At 49.7% G+C, this 27,767-nt stretch overlaps 2 protein-coding genes across 10 annotated transcripts in view; one reads left to right on the top strand and one right to left on the bottom strand.

Moving 5' to 3' along the window:
* Window positions 1–199: 199 nt before the first annotated feature.
* On the top strand, window positions 200–9,596 carry LOC118885359 (zinc finger protein 436-like). Its single transcript, XM_036833979.1, has 9 exons — window positions 200–211; window positions 3,657–3,759; window positions 6,989–7,071; window positions 7,501–7,624; window positions 7,951–8,178; window positions 8,251–8,798; window positions 8,843–9,034; window positions 9,129–9,252; window positions 9,307–9,596. Exons 1-9 carry the CDS (start codon window positions 200–202, stop codon window positions 9,594–9,596), a joined length of 1,704 nt encoding a protein of 567 aa, XP_036689874.1.
* A 931-nt stretch (window positions 9,597–10,527) lies between these two features.
* Window positions 10,528–27,767, bottom strand: part of ZNF470 (zinc finger protein 470) — a 68,596-nt gene continuing 51,356 nt past the window's right edge. For 5 of the 9 annotated variants that reach the window (XM_036832224.1, XM_036832229.1, XM_036832232.1 and 2 more), the window contains one exon: window positions 14,488–16,630. In XM_036832224.1, coding sequence (XP_036688119.1) covers window positions 15,195–16,630 — 1,436 coding nt within the window. In that variant the 3' untranslated portion in view covers window positions 14,488–15,194. Of the gene's footprint in view, window positions 11,325–14,487; window positions 16,631–23,680; window positions 23,808–27,767 lie in introns of those variants that run through there. The other 4 variants (XM_036832227.1, XM_036832226.1, XM_036832225.1 and 1 more) reach the window with 3 other exon arrangements.

The raw sequence follows: 27,767 nt of genomic DNA, 5'->3' as shown, positions 1-27,767 counted from the left end.
GTTCACACCTGCCTCTCTCTGTAAAGCAGGTGGTCACTTGTAAATAAACACCCACATTCCCTGTAGGCAGCTCTTTAAAGAAACTTGGGCAAAAGGAAAATTCCCCCTATGAATTTTCATGCATTGGAGAATATTGGTTGGGTAAATGAGTATCTATGATGAAGGAAATGGAAAATCTATGGAGCCTCCGAGGGTGATGATGCCGGTGGAGGTGAGTGGGTGGGGAGATGGATGGATTTAATTCCCTCCTAATATTTCTCCCTGGTCATGGGAGACCAATAAACCCCAGGGAAATTTGTTCTGATAATAGGCATGGAGCATGGTTGCACTTGAACCTCACATCAACCTTAGGAAGTGATAATAAAATTATTATAATGATAATTATGGCACATAATAGAACCCTTTTGTGCCAAGAACTGTTCTAATTGCTTCACTGTATTACTTCATTTGCTCTTCATTACAACACTATAAGGTAGATACTATCCTTATCCCCATTGTACAGATGAGGCAACTGAGGTGCAGAGAAATTAAGTCACTTTCCCAACATTCCTTAACAGGGGAACAACAAAGCCAGAATCTGAATGCAGCAGTCCACCCCGGAAGCTATAACCTGATGCTGTCATTTGCACCTCGTTGGTCAGAACCTAGTTACCTGGCCACATCCAGCTACAAGAGAGACTGGGAAATGCAGCTAAAACTTAGGGGTTCTGGCACAATAGAAGTAGAGACAAGTTTTGCGGGACGTTGAGCAGTCTCTACCCGCTCACCCCCAACCTTGGCTTTCTTCCATGTAGTTAAGATCCAAAAACTCAGGAACGCACAGCCCAGCCACCCCACATAATGGGCCAGGCAGTAATTAAGACAGACATTCTTATACATTGGCAGGGAGAGTGCCAGCAGGGAAATCATTCTGGGAAGGTGTATTGGTATCGCTAACTGATGCTATCTCCAGGTAGATAATGTCTCCAACTCCCAGCTGGTGTCAGAGAACTGCTTGGTGGTTTTGGGAAAAACACACACACATTGGAACTGGTGTCAGAATCAGAAGGTCTAACCTCCAAAATCCTACAGCATCACTTCTGCCATATCGTATTGGTCAAAGCAACCCACAAAGACAGCACATGTTCAGGGAATGGGAAAGCAGAGTCCAGCTCCTGAGAGCAGAAGCTGCAAAAAATCATGGCCATTTTTAATATCGAAAGTGAGAATATATTTATTTATTTATATATTTGTATGTTTGTGTTTTGGCTGCACCACCTGGCTTGTGGGATCTTAGTTCCTGGTCTTAGTTCCCTGACCAGGGATCGAACCCAGGACCCTGGCAGTGGAAGCACAGAATCCTAACCACTGGACTGCCAGGGGATTCCCAGAGAAAATTTTTAATGGAGAAAGGAAATGGGGGGGAAAGAGGAGCAAAAAAAAAAAAAAAAAAAAAAAAAAAGCTTATGGGAAGAGGTAGCGTGAGGGCCCCAGTCCTAGGACCACACACATGCCCTGGCACGGTGGTCGCAGCTTCAGGGCAGGCAGGTTCTGCTCTGCCTGCTCCATCTCTGCAAGCTTCAGGATCTTCTAGCGCAGATCCAAATAGAGACAAAACGCAACCACGTGCTACTCCCATCTTGCTGACCCTGTCCTGTGGCCTTTCCCAAATATATTATACCTAAGCCTCTCCTGCAGTTAAATGACATGATATGTGTGTCAAGAGTTTCAGGGGGGCGGAGGGCAGAGTACACACTCAAATGATAATAGTAGTAAGACGTGTTATACCCAGTGAGAGGCAACGTCTCATGACTATGAGAAGATTCAAATGGTTAATCCACGTCAAGTCCTTAGGACAATCCCTGGCACTTAAAAATGACCCCCAAAGTGCTGTTGCTATTGTGGTTGCTGTGGGTTTTTTAAGAGGCCCCATCAAACTGTGTTATAAAACACAGGAGAAGCTTAGTATATGTCCCGAAAACAGCTAAGGCTTTAGAACTACAACGCCCAACACAGTAGCCAGTAGCCATAGCAACTACGAAAATTTTAATTTATCAAATTAAGTACAACTAAGAATTCAGTTCCATGGCCACACTAGCCACATGCCAAGTGCTCAAGAGCCACACGTGGTCAGTGGTCACCATACTGAACATCGCGGACACAGAACTTCTGCATCTGTGCATAAAGTTGGGTCGGACAGCGCTGTTTTGCGGGCCCCAGTTCCTTTTGAAAGGACTTTATGCCAATTAACTCACGTCATCCACACAACAACCCCATCTATAGTGCAGGTTTCCTGACTGCAACCTCTTTACAGACGAGGAAACCGAGGCTCAGAACATTAGGACACGGGTCCAAAGACACAGAGCTGGGATTTGAACCGGGCAGACCTGTCTCCCAACCAGTCCTAATCAATTCTTGTTGTTTTTTTTTTTTTTTTTTTTTAAAGAAATTCACGTTCTTTTATTTATTTATTTATGACTGTGTTGAGTCTTCGTTTCTGTGTGAGGGCTTTCTCTAGTTGCGGCAAGTGGGGACCACTCTTCATCGCGGTGCGCGGGCCTCTCACCATCGCGGCCTCTCTTGTTGCGGAGCACAGGCTCCAGACGCGCAGGCTCAGTAATTGTGGCTCACGGGCCCAGTTGCTCCGTGGCATGTGGGATCTTCCCAGACCAGGGCTCGAACCCGTGTCCCCTGCATTGGCAGGCAGATTCTAAACCACTGCGCCACCAGGGAAGCCCTCTTGTTGTTTTTTTTTCAGTATTGTTGAAGCAATTCCTTTCTTCCCTTCTTCATTCCTGCATCCTCCTCCCCTCCCCGCTCTCCTTCCCAACCCCCTCCCTTCCTTCTTCTCTTCCCTCTCCTTCCTTTCCCCCTCCCCTCCCTCTTCTCTCAAGCCCCTCCCCTCCTGCCCCTCTTTTCCTCTTCCCCCCTCCCCATTTCTCCCTCCTGTTTCCCCTCCCCTTCTCCCAGTAGGAGTACCACTCTCCTCCCCGCCCCTCTCCATCTCCCCCGCCACCCTCCACCCCTCCCCTAACTCCTCCTCCCTCCTTCCTTTCCCCCTCCCCTCCCACTCTTTCCGAGCCCCTCTCCATCTCCCTCCTCCCCTCCTCCCCACTAATCCCTCTTCTTCTCCCACCTCTCAGGCCCCGCCCACCCCGGTCGGCGCGCGGAGGAGTCTGGGAGCGCGGGGTGGGTGTGGCCTCGCGCAGCGCGGGGGCGGCGCGGGAGCAGCGGAGCCGCGCACGCACAGATCGCGCCCTCGCTGGACATATCGCGGTCAGAGCACCACAGCGGCCCCGCGGCCGCCGGTGAGTCCGCGCAGCCCGCCCCGCCGGGTTCACTTGTCCGCCGGGTTTTCGTCGAGGGGGAGGACCATACACCCTGGATCGCGGGAGGGACCCCGGAGAGGGCTCTGAATCCCTGCCCCGCCCCTGCGTGCCTCAGTTTCCCCGCCTGGACAGTGGGTGCGAGGACCGCACCTGTAGCCGAGGTGCACCGCGGAGCTCCATCCGCCGGATCTGCTCCGTTCTCGCTACTGTTTAGGTAATAGTAACGGCCCCGCCGCCGCTGGCAGTCACGGAGCGTTGATTTCCTCAGCGCCGGGCGCTGAGCTGAGTGCTCAGGGCTTAGTCAGCTAAGCTGAGTGCTTAGCTGAATACTCACTCCGCACCCCGCAGAGGGTGCCCCGCTCCAGCAATGCCAGCGTCGCCCGCCCGGAGGTCGTCAGAGATGCAGATCCTCGGGCCCCCTCTCCCGGGAAGACCGACCCAGATTCCCTGGGTGTGTCCCCCGAGGCCGTGGCCTCCTAAGCTCTCCCGGTGATGCTGATGCTGATGAAGTGAGAGAGACGCCCTTTCAGCTCGTTAAACCCTTGCAGTAGCTTCAGCCGGTACGCACTGTGACTTCCCCATAACTGAGGCACCGAAAAGAAAAGACTCCCCACCCCACCCCACCTGCACCATCACCACCAGGGGGTTATTAAGTGCGACTTAATAACCACACTTAGGAAGCTCCGTGTCCGGCACCATTCTAGGGGTCTTTATCTGTATTGACTCACTTAATTCTCACAACAACCCTATAAAGTAGGGGTATTATGTCTCTCACCTTACAGAGGAGGAAACAGAGGTTAAGTGACCTGCCCAGGAACACACAACTAGGATGTGGCAGAGCCGAGATTGGAACCCAGGCAGTCTGGATCCAGGGTCTGGCCTCTGTCAGAACAGTGCTCTCCAGGGTGGGGCGTCTGCCAGGCCATGCAGTGGGGTGCAGCCAGAGAACGTTAGAGCTTGTGTTCCTGCGTCGTTTCAGTCCGAACATATAGTGATTCAACCTTACTCCTTAATTCGAAGGTCCGTTTTTTTTCATAGTTTAATATCTCCGAAATTAGGATGTGTCTTACCACTGACGGTATGTTGTGGTTTAATTGGCAGATTCTTTTTTTTCCTTAGTGAGATAAAATCATGTTTTCTTTTAACCTATGGTCTCTTGGAGTAAGTGAAATACAGTTTTTACTAGAGTACATGTATATACATATATACGGTATTTGGTGTAGTTACGTGTATTAATGTAATTATGGTATTTCATGTGCGCATGTATTAATAGACCTTATTATATACATGTACAGCATTTAGTATATCTTTATATATACACCTTATTTACAAGGGAATATGGTATTTAGAGTTTATTTACCTTATATATATGTATATATGGTATTTGTTCTGTGTAGTTTATATGCCCATGTATATGGTATTCAGAACTGTAGTATATATATAATCAGTTTACATATATCTTACACACGTGCATATGTAGTATTTAGTGTGCATGATTACACATTATACATTTATACAGGTATAAATGGTATTTAGTACCATAGCACACAGATATAAGATCACATATATCTTATATACATATATATGTGGCATTTAGTGTGTGATTGAACCATATACATGTATATGTGATATTTTGTGTATATATCTTATACACATGTCATGTACATCAGTTTCTATATATCTTATATGCATGTACATATGGTATTTAGTGTGTGGTTACATCTCATATGCACATAGATACGGTATTTAGAATGTGTGTGCACCTTATGTGCTCAAATATAGATATATCTCGTTTTACTGTGTTTCACAGATACTGCATTTTTTACAAATTGAAGGCTTGTGGCAACCCTGCATTGATCAAGTCTATTGGTGCCATTTTTCCAACAGCATTTGCTGACTTCTTGTCTCTGTGTCACATTTTGGCAATTCTGGAAATACTTCAAACTTTTAAAAATTATTTGTTACGGTGATCTGTGATCAGTGATCTTTGATGTTACTATTGCAAAAAAACTACCACTCACTAAGGCTCAGATGATGGTCAGCATTGTTTAGCAATAAAGGATTTTTAAATTAAGATATGTACATTTTTTTTAGACATCATGCTACTGCACACTTAACAGATTACAGTATAATATAGACATAACTTTATATGCCCTGGGAAACCAAAAAAATTGTGTGACTCTCCTTATTGCGATATTTGCCTTATCGTGGTGGTTGGAAACCTAACCCACAACATCTCCAAGGTATATGTTTGCACCTGACCATGCATATTCATGGCAGCATTACAACAGCCAAAATGTGAAAACAACCCTAATGTCCATTAGCAGAGGAATGGATAACAACAGGTGGTATGGTCACACAATGGAATATTATTCAGCCATGAAAAGGAATGAGGCCCTGATACATGCTACCACATGGGTGAACCTCAAATACACCCAGCTCAGTGAAACAAGCCAGACACAAAGGGCCACATAGTGTAGGATTCCATGTGTATGAAATGTCCAGAACAGGCAAATCCATGGAAACAGAAAGCAGACTGGTGGTTGCCAGGGCCTGCAGTGAGGAGGGAATGGGGAGGGACTGCTTCATGGGTGCGAGGTTTCCTTTTGGGGGTGATGAAAATGTTTTGGAACTAGATAGCGGTAATGGTTACACAACATTATGAATGTACTAAATGCCACTGAATTGTACACTTTAAAATGGGTAAAATGTTAAATTTTATGTGTATTTGAGCATAATAAAAAAGGAGGGGGTGGGGGGCAGCTAGTTGTGGGCCAAATCCTTTGCAGGGTACTGGAATAAAAGATAATAAAGGGAAGCCCAGTTTAGTAGGAAGAATGTTGAGTATATAGATGGCGATAATAAAATAACAACAACAATAAAACATATATCCCTTACCATATGGCAAGCACTGTTCATAGCAAGTTACTTACACTAACTTGTTGAAACGTCATAATGACCCCATGAGATGGGGACCTTATGCCCATTTCTAGATGAGGAAACTGAGGCACAGAGAGGTTGAGTAACCTGCCCAAAGCTACACAGCAGGTAAGTGGCAGAGCCAGAATTGAAACCCAGGTATCTGGCTCCTGCGGCCTCACAGTTCACCAGCCCAGGCAACAAGTGTCAAAGGAGAGTGGCAGGCAAGGCCTGGGTCAGCGCCTAGGTGAGAGGCCCTGGTTCTCTCCAGAGCCCCACGAGCTGGGTCAGGGATGGTGGCCAGAGGAAGCTGATGCAGTACGGAGCAGTCAAGGGCGTGGTGAACACTCTGCAGCTGGGGACTGATTTCTCTGTCCCTGGGCCTTTGTTCCTGGGGGCTTTTTCATCTGGTAGCAGAGCTGGACCCCAAGTGTAAGCCGGGGCCTGGGGCAGTGGTGGGGGCTCAGCCGCTTGGCCCTAAGGGTGGATCTCAAGTCCAGGTCCTGATGGGGGTGTCTAGGCAGAGTGGCCCTGGGTTTGATCCCACCTGGGAGAGACACCCCCACTCCCCACTTCCCCAGCCACCACACTGTGGGGGTGTCTGGGTAGCGTGAGCCCATGGCGGGGTGTGTGCTGTGTCTCTGTGTGTTTCTCTGGATGAGAAGAGCTGTGTGTGTGTGTGTCTGTGTGCATGAATCCAGGGGGCAGGGCTAGGCCTGGTCTCTCACTGTTCCCCCTCTCTTTCTCCCCCTCCACCACAGCTCCATCAGCCCCCAGACCCCACCACCCATCCGCTGGTCACTGTGGGCAGTGGAGGGATGGCTGCCCAGCTGACAAGGCCCTGGTGAGTAGTGTCAGCTCCTTGCCCTCCTCCTTGTGGGCGGCTCAGGCTGGGCGGCCAGAGTCAAATGAGGCCCTGCTGGAGCCCCCCCTCCGGGGCCTGTGCCCTGTCACCTGGGGCGGGGTGGCCACGAATACAACTTTATGCCAAGTCCCACAAGTCCTCATAGAGAATCATCAAACTTTGGGATGGCCTTGGGGACCGCCACACAGCCCTGAAGCCCCAAACCAAATCCAGTCCCAGCCCTGTAATAATGATGTCATCCTAATGACAGCTGACGTTTCTTGAGCACCTACTGTGTGCTAGTGCCATTCTGTGCTGGGGGAGGGGGATACTCCCTGGGAGGACCCACTGAGGCCAGGGCCTTGCCCCACCTCCCTGGCTCCTCCAGCCCTGCCGGCCTGGTTGAACCAGACATCTTTGCTGTCACAGGAGTTGGTGACATTCAAAGATGTGGCCGTGAACTTCACACAGGAGTGGCAGCAGCTGGAGCTGGCTCAGAGGGACCTGTACAAGGATGTGATGCTTGAGAACTTCCAGAACTTGAGCTCCCTGGGTAAAATGGGGGCTTCTGGGGAGGGCCCTATTCCTGGTTCATAGGTGGCCCCTTCTCGCTGTGTCCTCACAAGGAGGAAGGAGTGAGAGAGGTCTCACTAATCCCATTTGTGAGTACTCTGCCTTTATGACCTAATCACCTCCCAACCACCTAACGCCATCACCTGGGGATTAGGATTTCCACATATGAATTTGGGGGGGGCACATATATTCTGTCCATTGCACGCACACACTAGGCCTCATTCTAGAGCCCTTGGCAAGTACTTGAGGAGGATTCTCTTTGCTTTCCCAGCCCCCAGCCCTCACGCCTTCCAGCTCTGGGAGTAGGTGACATGGGTGACATTCGTGTTTTCCGTCTCTTTCAGAAATGGAGTCTAGACCGGAGAGGAACGGCCCAGTGGAAGCTGTCCCTGCAGGAGTATCCCCTGAGCTGGACCTGGAAGAGCTGGGAGGGGGCTGCCCCTGGGGCTGTGCATCAGGAGAGGCCGGGACAGCTTCAGGAAGGGCCCCTTCCGGGCATCAGCCAGGAATTCCAGGAGGGAGGGGCCCCCACAAGTGCGGCCCGCGGAATCCCGACTGGGACTGGGAGAGCCCCTGCCCGTCACTGAGAAGCCCTGTGTGTGCCAGGAGTGCGGGGAGGCCTTGGCGCACCGCACCGAGCTGGCGCAGCACCAGCGCGCGCGCGCGCACACGCCCTGGACAAAGCCTTCGCGTGCGGCGAGTGCGGGAGACGCTCCCGCAGGAAAGCCACGCTCACGGTGCACCGGCGCGTCCACACCGGCGAGAAGCCGTTCACGTGCGCCGAGGGCGGCAAGGCCTTCTGCCAGCGTGCCAACCTCACGGTGCACCGGCGCACGCACACCGGCGAGCGGCCCTACAAGTGCGGCGAGTGTGGCAAGGCCTTCGCCCTCATCACCAACCTGGTGGACCACCAGCGCATCCACACCGGGGAGAAGCCCTTCGTGTGTGACCTGTGCGGTAAGCGCTTCACCAAGCGCTCCTCCCTCCTCGGGCACCAGTGGGCCCCCAGAGGCGAGAGGCCCCACCCGTGCAGGGTGTGCGGGAAGGGCTTCCGCAAGAAATCCGAGCTGGTCAACCACCACCGCACGCACACGGGCGGGCGGCCGTTCAAGTGCTACGAGTGCGGCAAGGCCTTCGCGCAGAGCATGACCTTGGTGGAGCACCGCACACCGGGGAGAAGGCCTACCAGTGCCGCCAGGGCGGCAAGTGCTTCACCAAGTCCTCCGCGCTGATCCTGCACGAGAGGCTCCACGACGGCGAGCGGCCCCTCCGCTGCGCCGAGTGCGGCAAGGCCTTCAGCCAGAAGGCGCAGCTCGTGGTGTACGGGCGAGAAGCCTTTCCGTGGCGGCGCCTGCGGGAGATCCTACAGCCAGAAGGGCTACCTCACCGTGCACCGGCGGACCCACACCGTAGAGAGACCCTTTTAGTGCACGGAATGCAGCAAGACCTTCAGCCAGAAGGCGCACCTCTGCATTCACCTGCAGGTCCACACGGCTGAGAAGCCCTACCGCTGCGGCGAATGCGGGAGACGCTTCCGGAAGGTGTCCTTCCTGCTCCAGCATCAGGCCATCGACAGCGACGAGAGGCCCTTCCAGTGTGGCGTGTGCAGCAAGGCCTTCGTACGGAAGCCCACCCTGATCCAGCACGGCTGAATCCACACAGGGGAGAAGCCCTACCAGTGCGGGCAGTGTGGGAAAGACTTCCCGCACCAGCCCACGCTGAGGGCGCACCGGAGGATCCCCACCGGGGAGTGGCCCTATGAGTGCAAGGTGTGCGGCAAGGCCTTCAGGCGCATCGGGAACCTCACCTGCCACCAGAAGACCCATGCTGCCGCGGGGGGGCCCGCCAGGGAGCCCAGCCTTCTGCCTACCCTCCCAGATAACCTGTCACAGGTCAGGCCTGAGATGGCGGCCAAGTTTCAGCCTCCCGTCATCACTTTAGAATCAACTTAGGGACGTCAAGAGACGCCCTTGGGGCTTGTGACACATTCCTGAGAATTCCCTCAGGACAGGCGACAGCCACCCTACTTCAGCAGTGTGCGACCTGTGCAACCACACAGGGCCCGGCCCACGCTCGGTCTCACGCTCTGCAGTCACCGTTTTGAAATGCTGAATAATCTCTGGACAGAGGGCCCCATATTTTCGTTTTGCACCAGGCTCCAAAAATTATCCCCATTCCCAGGGGAGAGATTAGATCAGGCAGGGGTTGGCAAACCGCAGCCCCAGGGCCAGACCTGCTTTCACATGGCCCCCGAGGTAAGAATGGCTTTCACATTGTAACATAAAGTGAAGGGTTGTAAAATAAAGCGAAAAGAATATGACACAGAGAGAGCTTTTGTGGCTTGCAAAGACTACATAGTCTCTGGCCTTTTGCAGAAAAGGTTGGCCAACCCCTGCCATCAACCAACAGTTACTTGTGTGAATTCCACACCCTTCCTCAACACAGGCTGGTAAAACCCGTTTGGTCTCATGGTCCCTCTTGGTGGTTCCCTCAGGTGGGCTCCTGGGACTAAGTGGAGGAGACTGGCCGGCTCTGTTCTTTCATTTCCCTCTAGGCCTTTTAAAAATATATATTTATTTATTTATTTTTGGCTGCATTGGGTCTTTGTTGCTGCACGTGGGCTTTCTCTAGTTGCAGTGAGGGGTGGCTACACTTCGTTGTGGTGCACGGGCTTCTCATTGTGGTGACTTCTCTTGTTGCAGAGCACGGGCTCTAGGCGCACGGGCTTCAGTAGTTGTGGCACGTGGGCTCAGTAGTTGTGGCTCGCGGGCTCTAGAGTGCAGGCTCAGTAGTTGTGGCGCATGGGCTTAGGTGCTCTGCGGCATGTGGGATATTCCCAGACCAGGGCTCGAACCTGTGTCCCCTGCATTGGCAGGCGGATTCTTAACCACTGAGCCACCAGGGAAGCCCTTACTGTGGCTCAGACCAGCTGCTGTCCTTGGTGTTTAACATCACCTGCATACCTGGCACTTTACCGGGAATAAACGTGATTCTCTGTTAAATGGCTGCTTATTCACTGCAGGATCTGGCGTCTCTGCCAGAAAGGTTTGTCCAGTGGGAGCTTGTTGTAGCTCACGCACTGTATTCGTTTGCTCCGGCTGCCATGGCAAAAGACCACAGGCAATGGGCTTGAATGGCAGAAATCTACTTTCTCACTGTCCGGGATCAGGGTGTGAGCAGGGTTGGTTTCTCCTAAGGCCTCTCTCCTTGGCTTGCAGATGGCGGCCCTCTTGTGGCCTCTTCACGTGGCTGTCCCTCTGCCCGTGTGCGGCCTGGCATCTCTCTCTCTCTTCTTAGAAGGACACCAGTCATTGGATTAGGGCCCACTCATATGACCTCACAGAACCCTAATTATCCCTTTAAAGGCCCTATCTCCAAATGCAGTCACATTTTGAAGTTACTGGGTGTTACGATTTCAACATATGAATCTGGGGAGAACACATGCAATCTATAACATCCTTAAATGGCTAGAAACTTAGCCTTTTGCAACTGTAGCTGCTGTCTACATGTTACTGGAAAGCATGAGCACCCACCTTGCACTTTGGGTGGCAGGGGGAGACAGCGACCCCCCACACTCCTCATTTTCCTTCCTTCCTGGTGCAGTTAGTCCTGGGACACAGCTGTCCTGCCAGAGACCGCATTTCCCACTTGCATCCAGGAGGGGCATGGACCACTCCTCCCTGTGGAAGGTGAGGAGAGGGATGTGTCCAGAAAAGGCTGGGCCTTTGTCACCTGCCCTTCCCCCATCCGCCCCCGGATGCCGACCCCAGGGTGTTTCCAGAAGCGGTGAGCTGAAGGTGGTAGAGGGAGTTTGGACCCCCGAGTCACTCTGTGGAGATCATCCTACGATCGGCTGCAAGGAATTAGGCCCCAGGTCGTTGGGGTTTGTTGCTGCATTTCGTCCATGCTGACCCAGCTCTGTGACCTCACCATCACCTCCACCCTGTGTGGGAGGTCACGCATCACCTCCATTGAACAGACAAGGAGGCACTGAGCAAGCTCAGGTTCACCACTGGGTGACTGGCAGTACCAGTGGTTGAGCCCAGGATCCCCTGACCCCAGAGCCCACTTGATCACTCCTCCACTCTGCAGGGGCTGCAGACCAGGGGTCCAATCTGTTTCTTGCCCCAGATGTCGCTGATGTGGCCTGCTCGGGCCTGGCCCAAGTAGCATTTCTTAAATATGGGAATTTGGTGCTGTTTAGGAAATGGAAACATTGCACATAAAAGCTTTCAGCTCCAAGATCTTGAGCAAAGCATTAGTACTCTGAGCCTCAGTTTCCTCAGCTGAAAAACCAGGATAATAATAGCATTCTAGATAGTACTTATTAATATTTTATTTGACTGTTGATAATAGAGCACTGTATTATTTACTATTAATTAATGATAATAACAATAGAGCACTATTATCAATAGTAAAATAATAAGATATTATTAAGGCTGTGAATGAGGCATATATTAGACAATAAGCCTGCTTGACTCAAAGCACTTTATGTTCACAAGAATCCCATCCAGTATGTCGGGGGCTCATAAATCTGTGATTTGAGAGAGGATGGTTTGCACCTCTCCTGAAATTCCAAAACTTCCAGGAGATTCCTGGCCATCACCAGCTTCTGAATCTGTGTCCAGGCCCTCAGTGAATAATGCTGGACGGTGACCACGGGCCTCTGATAACTCCCCAGGGCTTGTCTCTGTCCAAGGTCTCAGTTACCTGCATCCCATCCTGACCTACCAGGGACCAGGTGGCGCCGAGAGAAGAGGGTGCTCCCACACCCCTCCTCCCCGTCCTTTCCCATGTTATGAGAGGACTGGGCCGGGTGTGGAAAGGTCTAGCGGGGAGAGGCTGAGTGGCCCAGCTCATGAGTACGAGGTGATGGGGGGAAGCACAGGAGGAGGGTGGCGACGTGGCTGCTAGGCCAAACCGTCAGAGACCCCGACTCTTAGCTCCTACTGGGGGGCCTAGAAGGTTGCCAAGCTCCCTGTGCTCGTTTTATTGAAAGACCGTGTCTCATGCCCCTGCCTGACCGCACGATCTGCCTGGACAGGTCCTCAGGGTGCAGCCTGAGGGGTGGTTGTCTCCACTTCGCCCTGGAAACACCCCTGGACGACACCTCCCAGCCTCCACGTAGGTCTGAGGGGAGGCAGCTGTCAAAGGCGTGGCATGTGAGCGGGAGACACTGGGCCCCGTCCGGTCCGGTGCTAAGGCGTGGGTCAGACTTACCTCCTCCAGGCTGCCTCCCCTGACCTGCCGCTGGAACACTCATGGTAGCTGGCAGCCAGCTCTGACCAGCCCTGTGTCCCCAGGGGTGGACGGGATGTAGGTCCTCAGTGACCACAAGGAGTGGGACTGGGTGAATTTTTTGGTCTGAGACTGAGAGGGAAGTGAGGGAGCAGGAGAGAGACAGAGAGGCTGGGGGCTCTGTTGTCTGAGGCTCTGTGTTCCCAGGACCTGCAGCTTAGCCTGCCCCCGACTATCCTAACAATCGACTTCGGAGATGCCCACTACCCCCTTTTTAAAGCAGAGGGAACCGCAGCACAGAGGGTTAGAAGGAACTCACTCGCTCACGGCTGGGGCTCACCTTCGATCCATCCAAGGCTCACACTTGCCCTGTGGGTCACAGTCACTCACCCGGCCACCCCTGCCCCCCACCAAGCAGGAAACCTGGTCACATGACATCTGTTCTTGCCGACAGGAATGGGGGCATGGCGACGAAAGCTGGTGCAAACAGATGTGACCCGGAGCCTCTCAGTCTCTCTGGGCCCTGCCCCCATCCTGTGGTCAAGAGAGCACAGAGGACAGCCAGGACCGGGGGCCCTCGTGGTGACAGAGGCAATGAGAAGGCTCCCCAAAGAAAAAGTCACACGCAGCAGGACCTCACTGTCACAACAAAAGCCAGAGAGGCCATCCGATGACGCTGGGGCCGGCTTCTCCGTGTCATCCCACTTCTCCCCGACCGTGACCTGGGCCGAATGGACCCCATGCCCACGTCAAGGGCGGACAGTGGTTTCAGGCCGATCTGGGCAGTCACTCCCATTCATTCCCCTTCCACAGCTACTATTTCAAGGATGAGGGCGAGACCCAGATCTAAGCCAATCAACACATGGCATTTCTCTGGTCAGAACAATCAGCCCCTGGTGAGTCCAGCGGAATGAAGCATAGGGCTTTTTTGCCAATGACTGGAAGAGGTCTCTCTCCATCTGGACGAGACTGAGGAAATGTGTCAAGAGGAGCTGCTGGAAACCACCATGAAACCACAAGGGAAGCCAGCCTGAAGACGAGGCCAGTGCATGAAGGGAGAGCCAGCAGACCACGGGGAGGCAGAGCTGTGGTTCTGACGCGCCGTGCGTCTGGATCAAGCCCACCCTGATGCCTGCACCCTGCCAGACATTCAAAAACTGTCCATGTTTCTACATGGCTGCTTTTCCTACCTGCAACACGAAGTGTGCTTACTGATATAAGTGGTTGCTTAAAATGAATTATTTATTCTTTGTGTACCCCGGCGTCAGGAAGTGTGGGACATTCAGACACGCCAGGACATTTGCGACCAGTAGCAAAGAACATTAAAATAAAAAGGGTGGTGGAAAAGGTCCCAGAGAGGGGAGACTGGGGGAACTCTATGTGTACACAAAGCTTCAGATCAGCCTTAGGAGACTCCTTCAAGTTTAACTGCAAAAAATAACTATGTAAGAGACTCAGATGCGCAACTTATTGAATCCGGTTAAGTATTTAAACCTGAATATCAAGCCTGTTGTTACCCGCTCCCCTGCCCTCTCCCACAAGCACTGAAACCGACTTTGACAGCACACCTGGTACCTGTATCTTTTTCATCTGATGACTGTTTAAGATGACATTGGTCTCCCTTCATGAAAAGTTTTATTAAAAAAAAAAAATTTAACAGACCACTATGAGAAACTTTGGTATCCAAAGCGGTTACTCTTATTGCTAACTCTGAAAAAAAATTTTTTTCCTCTCACGAACTTGCCAACTTCTACCGCTTATTAGCCTGGGGCGAGGGGGCTTCCAGTACGGTTTAGGGAGACTGCAGGGGGACTGGGATGCGGAAGGACGACGGAGGGTCCCCCTCTAGCTCTTCCCCATAGAGGAAACTCACAGACAACCTACGTCTGGACTAGACCGAGGGTGTGTGTGACAAGGCGAGAAACGTCCCCACGCTCTTATCAAGTCCTGCACGCCTCTCCCCAACTTTACTATCGGAACGGAGACCGACCGGAGGCTCTAACGCTCCATCTCAGCGCTTACAATTTACTGAGCGCTTGGTCTGCAACCCTGACGCGCTCCGTTCCTGGAACTCCCGTGAGTTACCAGCCGCAGCCAACCTTGCAACGTTCCCAAGTACACTGGGCACGAGGCTTCCGGCTCGGTGGTGTGGACGCCTGGCCGGGAAGGAGCGCGTGGGAACCAAGACCCCCACAATTCCTAAGAGCCGCGGGGCTGCGCCACCCTGGGTCCCCACTATGAGAACTCCTGGAGCCGACGGCCCGTGCTAAGGACCCCGCCCACCTGGTGTAGACTGGGGCGCCTCAAGCGTCTTAGGTGTGGATCCTCAGGTGCCGCGTGAGGTTGGTGTTCCGGCTGAAGGTTTTCCCGCACTCGCCGCACCTGTAGGGCTTCTCCCCGGTGTGGATCCTCTGGTGCACCGTGAGCGAGGAGTTCTTGATGAAGGCCTTGCCGCACTGCGCGCACCGGTACGGCTTCTCGCCCGTGTGGATGCGCTGGTGCTCGATGAGGTAGGCGCTCTGGCTGAAGGCCTTCCCGCACTCGCCGCACGCGTAGGGCTTCTCGCCGGTGTGGCCCATCTGGTGCACCAGCAGGGACGAGCGGCCGGTGAAGTGCTTCTTGCAGATGTAGCAGGCGTACGGCTTCTCGCCGGTGTGGATGCGCTGGTGCTGCGTCAGCGCGGAGTTCTTGCTAAAGGCCTTGCCGCACTGGCCGCACTCGAAAGGCTTCACGCCGATGTGCAGCCTCTGGTGCTGGATCAGGTAGGCGCTCTGGCTGAAGGCCTTGCCGCACTCGCCGCACGCGTACGGCTTCTCGCCCGTGTGGTTGCGCCGGTGCAGCGTCAGCGACGAGCTCTTGTTGAAGGCGCGGCCGCAGTCCCCGCATGCGTACGGCCTCTCGCCCGTGTGCGTGCGCTGGTGCTCCGTCAGGTGCATGTTCTGGCTGAAGGCGCGCCCGCACTCGCCGCACACGTACGGCTTCTCGCCCGTGTGCGTGCGCTGGTGCACGATCAGGTGCATGTTCTGGCGGAAGGCCTTGCCGCACTCGCCGCACGCGTACGGCTTCTCGCCCGTGTGGACCCGCTCGTGCTGGGCGAGGGAGGAGGTCTTCCGGAAGGCTTTCCCGCACACGCCGCACGCGTACGGCTTCTCGCCGGTGTGCGTGCGCTGGTGCACGACGAGGTTCATGCTCTGGCTGAAGGCGCGGCCGCAGTCCCCGCACGCGTACGGCTTCTCGCCCGTGTGGACCCGCTGGTGGATGGTCAGCGACGACCGTTCCAGAAAGTGCTTCCCACACACGTCACACTGGAAGGGCTTCTCCCCGGTGTGAATGCGCTGGTGTTTCACCAGCGACGAGCTGCGGCCGAAAGCCTTGCCACACTCGCTGCAGTCGTAGGATTTCTTCTCCACGTCCGGCCTGGAGGGTTTACCAGGGTCCGAGTTACCTGCGAGGTTCTTGCCCCGCATGGCAAACGGGTGGATCCCTGCTTCTCTCGGACCCCCCGACCTGGGTGGCGCCGGGGTGGGGCTCTGGTTAACGAACGCCTGCAATTCAGGACATTCGGGGGCCGACTCCCGGGAGATTTCCAGCCGCCCCGGGCAGGTGCTAGCGCTTCCCCGCCGCGACTCCACCCTGCCACCCTGCGTCCGCGCTCCGTCCACGGCCGAACCCCAGGCCCCGGATGGTCTGTTTTCCGAAATCTCCTCCTTCAGGTCCGGTTCTTTCATTTCAGGTCTCATTTCCAAGTCTGGCGGGGGAGGAGGAGGAGGAGAAGGAGAAGAAATGCACGCGGTTAATGCTGGGTGGAAGTAATTTCCCAAGCGGGGGTGGGTAAACGACAGGGCACGGATGGAGAAGCTAAGAGCAAAGCAATGCGCTGACAACACACGTGGTTTAAGAAGGCAGAACCAACCTAGGAGGTGAGCAGAGAACTAGAAATGTCCCTTTCGGAGCTCGGAGGAGACACACAAGTTGGGCTGGGAGGGGGCGGGTCAGAAAGGCTCTGGCAAACCTGAGGAGTTTCTGCAATGGATTCCTCCCCTCCAGGGTCCATCCTGAATATCCCCAACCAGTCATGCTTCTCAGAGCATCGGTTTTGTATTAGAAATGATACAAATACAGCTGACGTTTATGGCGTGTGAAGGTTATCCCGTCTTCCCGGGCCCCAGCCCAGCTCCATCCCGCCCTCCCCTGCCCCGTAGGCCTCACTCCCCTCCTCCACTGCCCAGTCGTGGAGCGCAGGTGTCCCCGTGGGGCTGGCTCCAGACCTCTCCTCTTTGCACATCCATCCCTCCCTGGTCATCAAGCGGAGTCTCCAATCCCCTCCCACGTGTATCCTGTTCATTTCTATTTACAGTCTGAGTTCCGGACTCTGTATCGTGGACCTAATGGCTTCATTCCCAACACTTAAAAGTTGTGAGATCTTACACAAAAATGTCACGAAAAGTGTGACGATATGACCACACAAAGCCTTTACTCCTGTGAGGCGATAAAACGCAGGAGCGGAGCAGCAGCTGTTCCCGACCCCTCATTGAAACCCCACCTGGCCCCACCGACACTTGAGTTTGAGATCCCCTCCCCTCAGTCATGTCATGCCTTCATGGCCCCGCCAAGGGAGTCTGGACTTCAGTATCTTCTATATAGTGATGCCTCCCAAATGTATGCCCCCCACCCAGACCTGCTGAGTTCTGCTGAGGACTATTCAGAAGCCTCCTGTGTCCCTCTTGGGTATGGCAAACCCATTTAATGGGAAACTTGTGATTTTGGAACCGTCACCCCCACCCCAAATGATAAAAAAAGAAAGAAAGGCTCATCAAAGAGACGTAGCAACATAGTCAGACACAGAAGGACACTCATATGAGGTCCCCAGAGGAGTCAAATTCACAGAGACAGAAAGTAGATGGTGGGTCCCAGGGGCTGGGGGAGGAGGGAACGGGGAGTGTTTACTGGGGACCAGGTTGGGGAAGATGAAAAGGACTCTGGAGATGGATGGTGGTGATGGTTGCACAACAATATGAACTCAATACCACTGAACTGTACACCTAAAAAAGGGCTAAAATGGTAAATTTTGTGTTATATGTATTTTACCATAATTTTAAAAAGTGTTTTAAAAATAAAAAAGATTTAGCAGTCATTCTTGATTCGCCCCTTCCCTCCCATCATCCAGGCTGTTGAGTGCCACTGGATGGGCAAAGCAGCTTGAGCCAGACCAAATCTGTCCACCAACACAGCCAACCATCGAGTCAGGCACCGCGGACTTCCTGCCTACACCCTCTGCCCTCTACAAGGCGCAGTCCACTCAGTGGTGGGGATCTTCTCAGGCAGGCCAAGCCCTCCAGCATCTCCCCAGCGCACTGAGAATCAGGGCCAAGACCTTCCCTCCTGGGCCCTTGGACAGACAGAGCCAGCCTAGATCCTGCCGACCACGCCCGACTGACTCACCTTCCTTTTCCTCAGGCACACTTGCCCTGCAGCTCCCCTTTTACCCTCTTGTCTGTGCTGAGCTCTTCCTGCCTTGGGCCTTTGCACCTGCTGGCTCCTTGATACTCCTTGCGAGCTCATCCTCAGGCCTCAGTTAGCATTTATCCTTCATCCTACGGTGGAAAGGAAGATCTCTCTTGCTATCCTCTTGCCTGCTTCCTAGTGAGCGTTTGTTATGGCCCGTGGCAACTTGTCTTTGTCCCTTGATCTGTTTACTACCAGCCTCTGCCCCCCAGTGGAAAGTGAGCTCCAGGAGGGCAAGACCCTGGCCTGTGCCTGGTTAGTTACAGTACCTGGCACACAGAAGGTAGCAGGTTAACATGCACTGCACACCTGCAATGTGCCCGGTACGGGGCTGAGCCATCGGCACAGATCATTCTGTGTGGTCCCCAAGACCATGTAGTTATGTTTGAGATTATACCCATTTTACAGACAAGGAAACTGAAGCTCTGAGAATGAAGTCACATACTCAAGGTCACACAGCATACTAGAGGCAGAGCTGAGATTGAAGCCTATGACCACAGAGCCACGGGCCCTGGTCAGTCACTGTTTTGCTGTGTTTTTATGCTTTCCCATGCCAGAGCGAAGGATTTGAGAAATACTTGAGAGTGATCCTGGCTTAGTGACCCTGGGGTGTGGCGTGACGCCCAGATGTTAGGGCAGATGGCGGCATGGGGCATGAAGGCCCCGTGGCATGGGTGGGGGTAACTTCTCAGTAGGAAGAGGAAAGGAAGGCTGATGGTGGGTTTGGTTTGGGGTGCATGGGGTCTGAGATGTCCTGGGGACATACACTGGCCTGAGCCTGCAGAGATGGGAGGCAGCGGAGTCTCAGTTGTGAATACAGTTGGAAGTCTTCTGGAATAAATATGAGAGCTGGAGGGAGCATGCCAGCAAAATCCCAGAGTTAAGGGGCAGTTAAAAGGGGGCGGCCTCCCTTTCAGGGATTAAAACCCTTCAGGAGGGCTTCCCTGGTGGCGCAGTGGTTGAGAATCTGCCTGCCAATGCGGGGGACACGGGTTCGAGCCCTGGTCTGGGAAGATCCCACATGCCAAGGAGCAACTGGGCCCGTGAGCCACAACTACTGAGCCTGCGCATCTGGAGCCTGTGCTCCGCAACAACAGAGGCCGCGATAGTGAGAGGCCCGCGCACCGCGATGAAGAGTGGCCCCCGCTTGCCGCAACTAGAGAAAGCCCTCGCACAGAAACGAAGACCCAACACAGCCAAAAATAAATAAATAAATAAATAAATAATAAAAATAAAGGAATTCCTTTAAAAAAAAAAAAAAACCCTTCAGGAGATGTGGCAACATGGATGGACCTAGAGAATATCATATTTAGTGAAGTAAGACAGAGAAAGACAAATATCATATGAAATCACTTATATATGGAATCTAAAAAATAATACAAATGAATCTGTATAAAACAAACAGACAGACACAGAAAACAAACATATGATTACCAAAGGGGAAAGGGGGGGAGAGATAAATAGGAGATTGGGATTAACAGATACACACTACTATACATAAGCTAGATAAGCAACAAGGATATATTATATAGCACAGGGAACTACATTCAATACCTTGTAATAACCTATAATAGAAAATAATCTAGAAACATACATGTGTATATAACTGAATCACTTTGCTGTACACCTGAAACTAACACACTATTGTAAATCAACTCTACTTCAGTTAAAAAAAAAACACAAACACCCTTCAGGAGAGATAATTTGCAAAAAAGCAAACGTCAGCTCTTACTCGTGAAAAGCTATGCAAACACAGCTCAACATCAGCCAAATTAAAAGGACCCTGCCCTATGGCTTTTCACCAATCAGATCGGCAAGGAGCAAAGCATTTGATGATGTGTGGCTGGTGACAGTGTGTGGACATGGGCCTTCTTGCCCACGGTCAAGGGAAATGTTAACAGAACAATGTCTGCAGAGGCCATTTTGGCAACAAGCTACAAACGTCCAAAATGTTATTCATTCCTTTTGGTCTAAATGTGGATTTTTTTTTCATGGTACTAGATTTCTTGTCCTTTATAGTTTCCTTTCCCATATTATGTATTTCCACAATTGCTTCTGATCACAAAGTAATTCACACTTGTTATTAAAACATCAAACATCAAAAAATAACACAAAATGGAAGTCTCCTGCAATCTCACCATCTAACAGTTTGATGTACATTTTTATAATTTTTTCTCAGCACATACTTTAAGAAAAATACGCACAACACACCCTGTATGCACACACACATATGAACACACACTGTTGTTGTTGTTTTTCTAAAATGTGGCCAAGATAGAGTAACAAAGATAAGATTTCCCTCCAGCCTACAGCCTAAAGCAATGGGAGGAAGAGAGGACAAAATATATAAAGCAAAGGTTTTCAAGACACTGGACATCAGGAACAAAGTGCAGTGACTCCTGAGACATAGGACTCAAAAGAGGCAGGCCCTACGACCACCCAACTTACAGGAAAGTTCGCAGGCCACAGCACAGGAGGGGACACTGAGGCGAAGCCCGGCAGGCTCCCTGAGTTGAGGAGATGGAATTGAGAGACGGAGGCAGGCGGAGTTGACAGGACAGAGCACTGGACAGGAAAGTGTGGAGAGTGGGCTCTGGAGACAGGCAAGGTCCTCCCTCCAGGACTTGGGTTACTGATCAGAACACTCCTATACAGAAACTACCCAAGGCTGGAGAAAAACCACCCGAGAGGAATTGAAAACAGTACCCAGAGCTGACGCAGGGCTGGGAACAGTGCCTCCTCACACCAGCCGTGTAACTCGCACCATATAATTCATGGGGCGTTGGGCAGAACACTCAGAAGGGTCTTGTGGAGATTAAGTCGTCCTAGACTAAACACAAGCCACAAAGGCAAAAATGAAAGCAGGTCAAATGACGTGGTGTTGGTGTCAAGACAGACAAATAGATGGATGAAACAGAACAGAGTCCAGAATTAGACCCACACATACATGGACAGCTGATTTTTGACAAAAGTGCAAAGGCAATTCAGTGGAGAAAATTCAGTGGAAATTTTTCAGTGGAAAAATTCAGTCTTTTCAACACATGGAGGAACAACAGGACATCTATTTGACAAAAAAAAGTGAACTCAAATTAACATTTTGCGTCATTAGAAAAATTAACTCTAAGGGGATCATAGAACAAAATATGAAACCTAAAACTATACAACATACAGAAGAAAACCTTTGTGGCCTTGAGATAGGCAAAGATTTCTAAAATCTGACACCAAAAGCATGATTCCTAAGGAAAATAATTTATCAATTGGACTTCAAATTAAAAACTTCTCTTCAAACAAATGGTGCTGGGGAACCTGGATAGCCACATTCAAAGGAGTGACATTAGACCCCTTTTTAACATCATTCACAAAAATTAACTCAAAGTGAACCAAAGATGTACATGAAGAGCTACAACGGTTGAACTCTTAGAAGAAAACACAGGAGTAAATTTTCATGGCCTTGGTTGGGCAATGGTTTCTGAGATACGAAACCAAAAGCACAAGCAACAACAACAAAATAAATAAACTGAACACATCAAAATTAAAAATGTTTGTGTTTCAAATGATGCCATCAAAAAAGAGAAAAGTCTACCCACAGAATGAGACAAAATATTTGCAAAGCATCTACCTGATAAAGGACTTATGTCAATAATAATAATAATAAACATATAAAGAACTCTCAAAACTCAATAAGGAAACGAACAACCCAACTAAATAAAACAGGCAAAAGACTTGAGTAGATATTTCACTGAAGAGAATATACATGTGGCAGAAAAGCACATGGAAAGATTCTCACTATCAAATGAAAACTACGATATGATAAGACTACACACCAACGAGAATGGCTGAAATGAAAAAGACTGAGCATACTGAGATTTGGCAAGCACATGGAGCAGCTGAAACTCCCACTCACTGCTGGTGGAAATGTCAAATGTTACAACTGCTTTGGAAAAAAGTCTGGAGTTTCTTAAAAAGTTAGATATACACCTCATATCTGATCCAACCATTCTACTCACCGGTGTTTACTCAAGAGAAAGGAAAGCATATACCTACAGAAAAACTTGTACACACACGCTCACAGCAGCTTTATTTGTAATAGTCCAGAATTGGAAACAACCCAAATGTTCATCAACAAGTGAATGCATAAACAAATTGTGGTCTATCCATAGGCAGAATGGTATTCAGCAATAAAAAGATGTGAACTATTGATACATACAACAACATGGGTGAACCTCAAAATCATCATGTCGAGTGAAAGAAGTCAGACCAAAAAGAGACTACATGCTGTATGATTCCATGTATATAAAATTCTAGAATATGCAAATTAAACCACAGTGACATAAGGCAGACCAGTGGTTGCCTGGGGATAGAGGGTGGGTACGGGTAGGGGAGGGAGATATTGCCAAGGGGCATAAGAAACTCTTCGGGGTAATGGATATGTTCATTATCTGGATCATGGTGATGGTTTCCTGCATGTGTACAGATGTTGAAATACATTGAATTATTCTTTAAATATGTGCAGTTAATTATAGGTCAATTATACTTCCACAAAAGCTGTTGAAGAAATGGGACCATACTCTAGTTCTGAAAGTTAGTGTTTCAGCAACACATCAAGGGACATCATTCCATGTCAGTGCCTACAAAGAGTGCTCATCTTTGAAAAGCATGGTTTCCATCATATGGCTACACCTTGATATGTCAGTCAGTCTTGTACAGGTGGGCATTTAGGTCATTTCTATTTTTCTTCCTATGGAAAACTTTGTACACTTATAGAAAGATTTCTAAAGGATAGGTCCCTAAAAATGGAATTGTTCAAAATTTGGCTGATAATGCCAAACTGTCCTCCAAAAGAGTTGTCCCAACATTATACTCCTAAAAGGACAGAGTCCCCTTCCCTATACCTTCATAATACAGGCTATTATTCTTTTTCATTTCTGTGTACCTCATGAGCAAAAACTGTATTTCTTTGACTCTCTATTTCTTTGACTATTAGTAAGATTTAAAAATCTTTTATAAAGCGTGATTCCATGTATTTCCACATTTATGAACTGCCAGCTATAAGTCTGGCCATCATTCAGTCTTTTTCTTATTTATTCCTAGGAGCTCTTTACATAATTATAATCCTTTGACTGTTATCCATGTGGTAAATATTATTCCCCATTTCATCATCTGTCAACTTTAGTTTTAGCTTTGAGTGATTTAAACTTTCTACGTAGTCAAATCTGTCAATCTTTTTTCTTATCTCTCTGTAGTCCTCACGTGACAGGCTGATGGTACGTAACTCAGCGAAGCTGCCCCTTACCCAGCGAGACCAGGTTCTGGAGGTTCTCTAGCATCACATCTCTGTACAGGTCCTTCTGGGCAGGTTCCAGCTGCTGCCATTCCTCCTGGGTGAAGTCCACAGTCACATCCCTGAACGTCACTGACTCCTGTAAGAGGAAACCCACAACCACTCACCGCAGGGCCCTCCTTACAGAGGTCTGGAAGAATGGCCAGAAAAGCCAAGAGGATCTAGGGAAGGCACACAGGATGTATCTGAAGTGATTTCAACAAGGACCAGCCACTCAGTTATCTTGGTGCCTCATTATTTGGGGATGGTCCTCTGACAGAGAAATAAAACAAATATGAGGCTGTTTAGAGCAGAAAGTCACAGATTTGAGAGACAGAGAAGGAATCAAAGGCAAAATGATCATAACCCAGTGAATCAACACATTCATTAGAAGCCCAGCAAAGGCAGAAACCTAGATGGAACCCAGTAGTTCACCAAAGATTCCTGAGCCCCTACAAAGCTGCAGGCACTGAGCAAGGTGCTGGGATACAGACACAGAAGGTTTAAGAACTAGTTCCTCAAAGGAGGGGCAGACAAAAACACCGGTAACTGACCCACAATCTGGTCAATACTGTCATGAAGGTATGAACAAAATTCTCCAGGCGCCTGAGCAACGGCAGCTTTAGGGGGCGTCTGGGAGGACTTCAGAAAGGTGACACTGAGTGTAGGCTGGGGGAAGGATCAGTGGTCAGGTCCCTGGGGGGAGATTCCGGAGGGAGGAAGAGCTTGGGTCAAGATATGAGGCTTAAAAGGCAGATTAGACCATTGAGGAATCGTGAGAAGTTCATGTGGTGGAAGCATAAGAGCCTTTCCAGCTGATGCCGTAAGCCCTGGGGATGAAATGAATGTGGCTTAGCAGGGAGATGATGATGATGATGGTGATGGTGGTGGTGGTGATGGTGGTGGTGGTGATGGTGGTGGTGACGATGGTTGTGGTGATGATGACGGTGATGACGGTGATGACAGTGGTGATGGTGATGGTGGTGATGGTGATGGTGGTGGTGGTGACGATGATGGTGATGACAATTATGTTGTCAATTGTAGGTCACAACACCTATCCCTTCATAGGCAGTTGCTATGTACCAGGTACTATTCTAAGGATTTGTTATAGGTTGAATTATGCTTCCTCTCCTCCAAATCCATGTGTTGAAGTCCTACTCCCAGCACCTCAGAATGGGACCTTATTTGGAAATAGGGCCACTGGTTAAGATGAAGTCATACTGGAGTAGGTGGGCCCTAATCCAATATGACTGGTGTCCTTATAAGAAGAGGAAATTTGGACACAGAGAAATGCACACATGGAAAATACCATGTGAAAACAAGCCAAGAACTAATGGGAGCTGAGAGAAAGGCTTGAAATTGATTTTCTCTAGACTCTTCAGAAGGAACATGGCCCAGCCAACACCTTGATTTTTGACTTCCAGCCTCCAGAACTGTGAGAAAATATATTTCTGCTGTTTAAGCCTGTCTGTGGTACTTTGTTATGGCAGCCCTAGCAAACCAATACATCCGTCTTGCTCTCTACTATTTCCCCAGTGTTTAGTACAATGCCTGGCATATAGTAGGCACTCAATGAATAGTTCTTGAATGAATAAATGGGTCAGTAAGGATGGTGTGAGGATTAAATGAGTTATCCATGTTTGACACTCAGAACAGTGCACAGCATACAGTAGGTGCTTAATTACCATCAGCTACTGTTACTGCCACCCACATCCACAGGTCCTTGGCTCTCCCCAGTGCTCTGAGCCCCCGACATGAGAACCGTGAACCCTGGCTCACCCTCCCTGAGAGGAGGCCTCACCTCCTGGCCAGTCCTATCATGGTCCCCATGTGCCCGCCCAGGGGCTTTGGGCTCAAGCTGGCCTCCTCTACCTCGTGGGTCACTACTGTTCGATGAGGAAGCAGTACAAGGCAGTGGTTGAGAGTGTGGGCTCAGGAGCCTGGAAGCCTGCAATGAAATCCTGGCCCTACCCTCAATGGCTGTCTTTTCCTTGGGCAAGTGCCTTAACCTCTCTGAACTTCATTTGTTCATAATAACAATGTCCACCTCTGTAGATGTCATGGGGGTTGAATGGGGTAATGCATATATGGTTCCAGCACAGTGTCTGGTATGGCTGGAGTAAGTTCTCGATGAATGTCAACTATTACATTTGATTGATTTTGACATTTCATATGCATCTTATATATATACTTATTAGTAGTAGTAGTTATTATTATTATTTAATATTTATTTATTTATTTATTTTGGCCAGGCCGGGCCTAGTCATGGCATGCAGGATCTTCGTTGCAGTATGTTTAGTTGAGGCATGCAGGATCTTTAGTTGTGGCATGCAGACTCTTAGTTGCGGCATGCGTGTAGGATCTAGTTCCCCAGTAGTAGTTATTATTATATGATATTATTATTTGATTCTTTGGCCCATACATCCTTTGGCCAGTCCTGCTAATAATTCCTTTTAAAAAAAAAAAGCCACCTTATTGAGGTATGATTGACATATAAAAGCTATACATATTTAATTAATACCACTTGATTAAGTTTGGAAAGTATGCACCCATGAAACATCACCACAATCGAGGCCATAAGCTATCCATCACCTCCAAAAGTTTCCTGCTGCCCCCTCTATCTCTTTATTTATTTTAATTTTTAAAAATATAGTAGTTCCTTCAGAGAGTCTTCTCTAAGTATGCCCCACATCAGTGAACTCACTCAATAAATAACATATTTACTGAGTAGGCTCCATGCACTGCTCTGGGGCTGGGCTGGGAGGGGTGCACTAAAAACAAAATGGACAGTCCTGGAAGTCTCAGAGCTGACACCTTACAGCAAAGGATGCTGAAGCGCACACAGCAGGGGCCGCCCTCCTCTGGAGGGTTGGGAAGACTTCCCCAGAAGTATGGTTTAGCCCCAAATGCACCGAACCTGAGTGCTTTGTGTGTGCATGTCTGAGGCCACTCATTCTCGTGCATCATCTGTTTTGGTTTCCTGTCTAATGGCACAAACCAGTTCGCCACAAGGAAAACCTCCCCAAATTCCAAAGAGCTGAAATCAGATAGGCTCTATTTTTTGAAAATCAGAATGTATTTGCGCTAGATGTAATTAAGAAGAAAGCACTTAAATAAAAAATCCCAACCATACCAAAATAAAAATAATCAACAAGTCCTTCTAAATTAAGTAGGAAAAAGAAGAAATCAAGACGATAATCACAGACAAGTTAAAAATGAAGACATCGTGGTGCAGTTGCTTTGGAAAATAGTCCGACAGTTCCTTAGACAGTTAAACAGAGTTATATTAGGACCCAGCAATTCCACTCCTAAGTATACACCCAAGAGAATTGAGAACACATGTTCAAACTAATGTTTGAACTGCAGCATTCCTGATAACCAAAAAGTGGAAAGAGCCCAAATGTCCATCAACCAATGAATGGATAAATAACATGTGATCTAACCATACAGTGGAATATTATTCAGTCATGAAAAGGAATGAAGCACTGACACATGCTAAAACATGGATGAATCTCAGAAAAATTATGCTAAAAGAACCCAGACACAAAAGACCATATATCATATGATTTCATTTATATGAAATGTCCAGAATAGGCAAATCCGGAGACAAAAAGTAAATGAGTGGTTGCCAGCAGTTGGGGGTCAAGAGAGGAAATGGGAGTGAGTGCCATTGGGTACACACTTCCATTTGGGATGATGAAATGTTCTAAAATTGACTGTGGTGATGGTTGCACAACTCTGAATATACAATAAGCCAATGAATTGTACACTCTGTGGTATGTGGGGTACATCTTAATACAGGCGTTAAATAAATAAAGGCATGACAAACCAAAACTCACAGGTAAGTGAAATGACACATTTAGACATCAAAATAAATTCTAGGTGGATTCAGAAGTTCACTGTTAACATCCAAATGATAAACGGAAAAAAAGGAAGAAAAACAGATGATGTGTGACCTGTGGATGGAGAAACACTTTTATAGTTTAAAGACAATGGAAGACACCAGAGGAGGAGAGACAGACTCGATTTTAAAAATATGAAATGCTTTTGGACTTAAATA

This window comes from Balaenoptera musculus, chromosome 19 (genome assembly GCF_009873245.2).
Source record: "Balaenoptera musculus isolate JJ_BM4_2016_0621 chromosome 19, mBalMus1.pri.v3, whole genome shotgun sequence".
In the NCBI taxonomy this organism is placed as follows: domain Eukaryota; kingdom Metazoa; phylum Chordata; class Mammalia; order Artiodactyla; family Balaenopteridae; genus Balaenoptera; species Balaenoptera musculus.
Note: the sequence above shows the minus strand (reverse complement) of the source record. Positions and strands in the feature narration are given on the sequence as shown.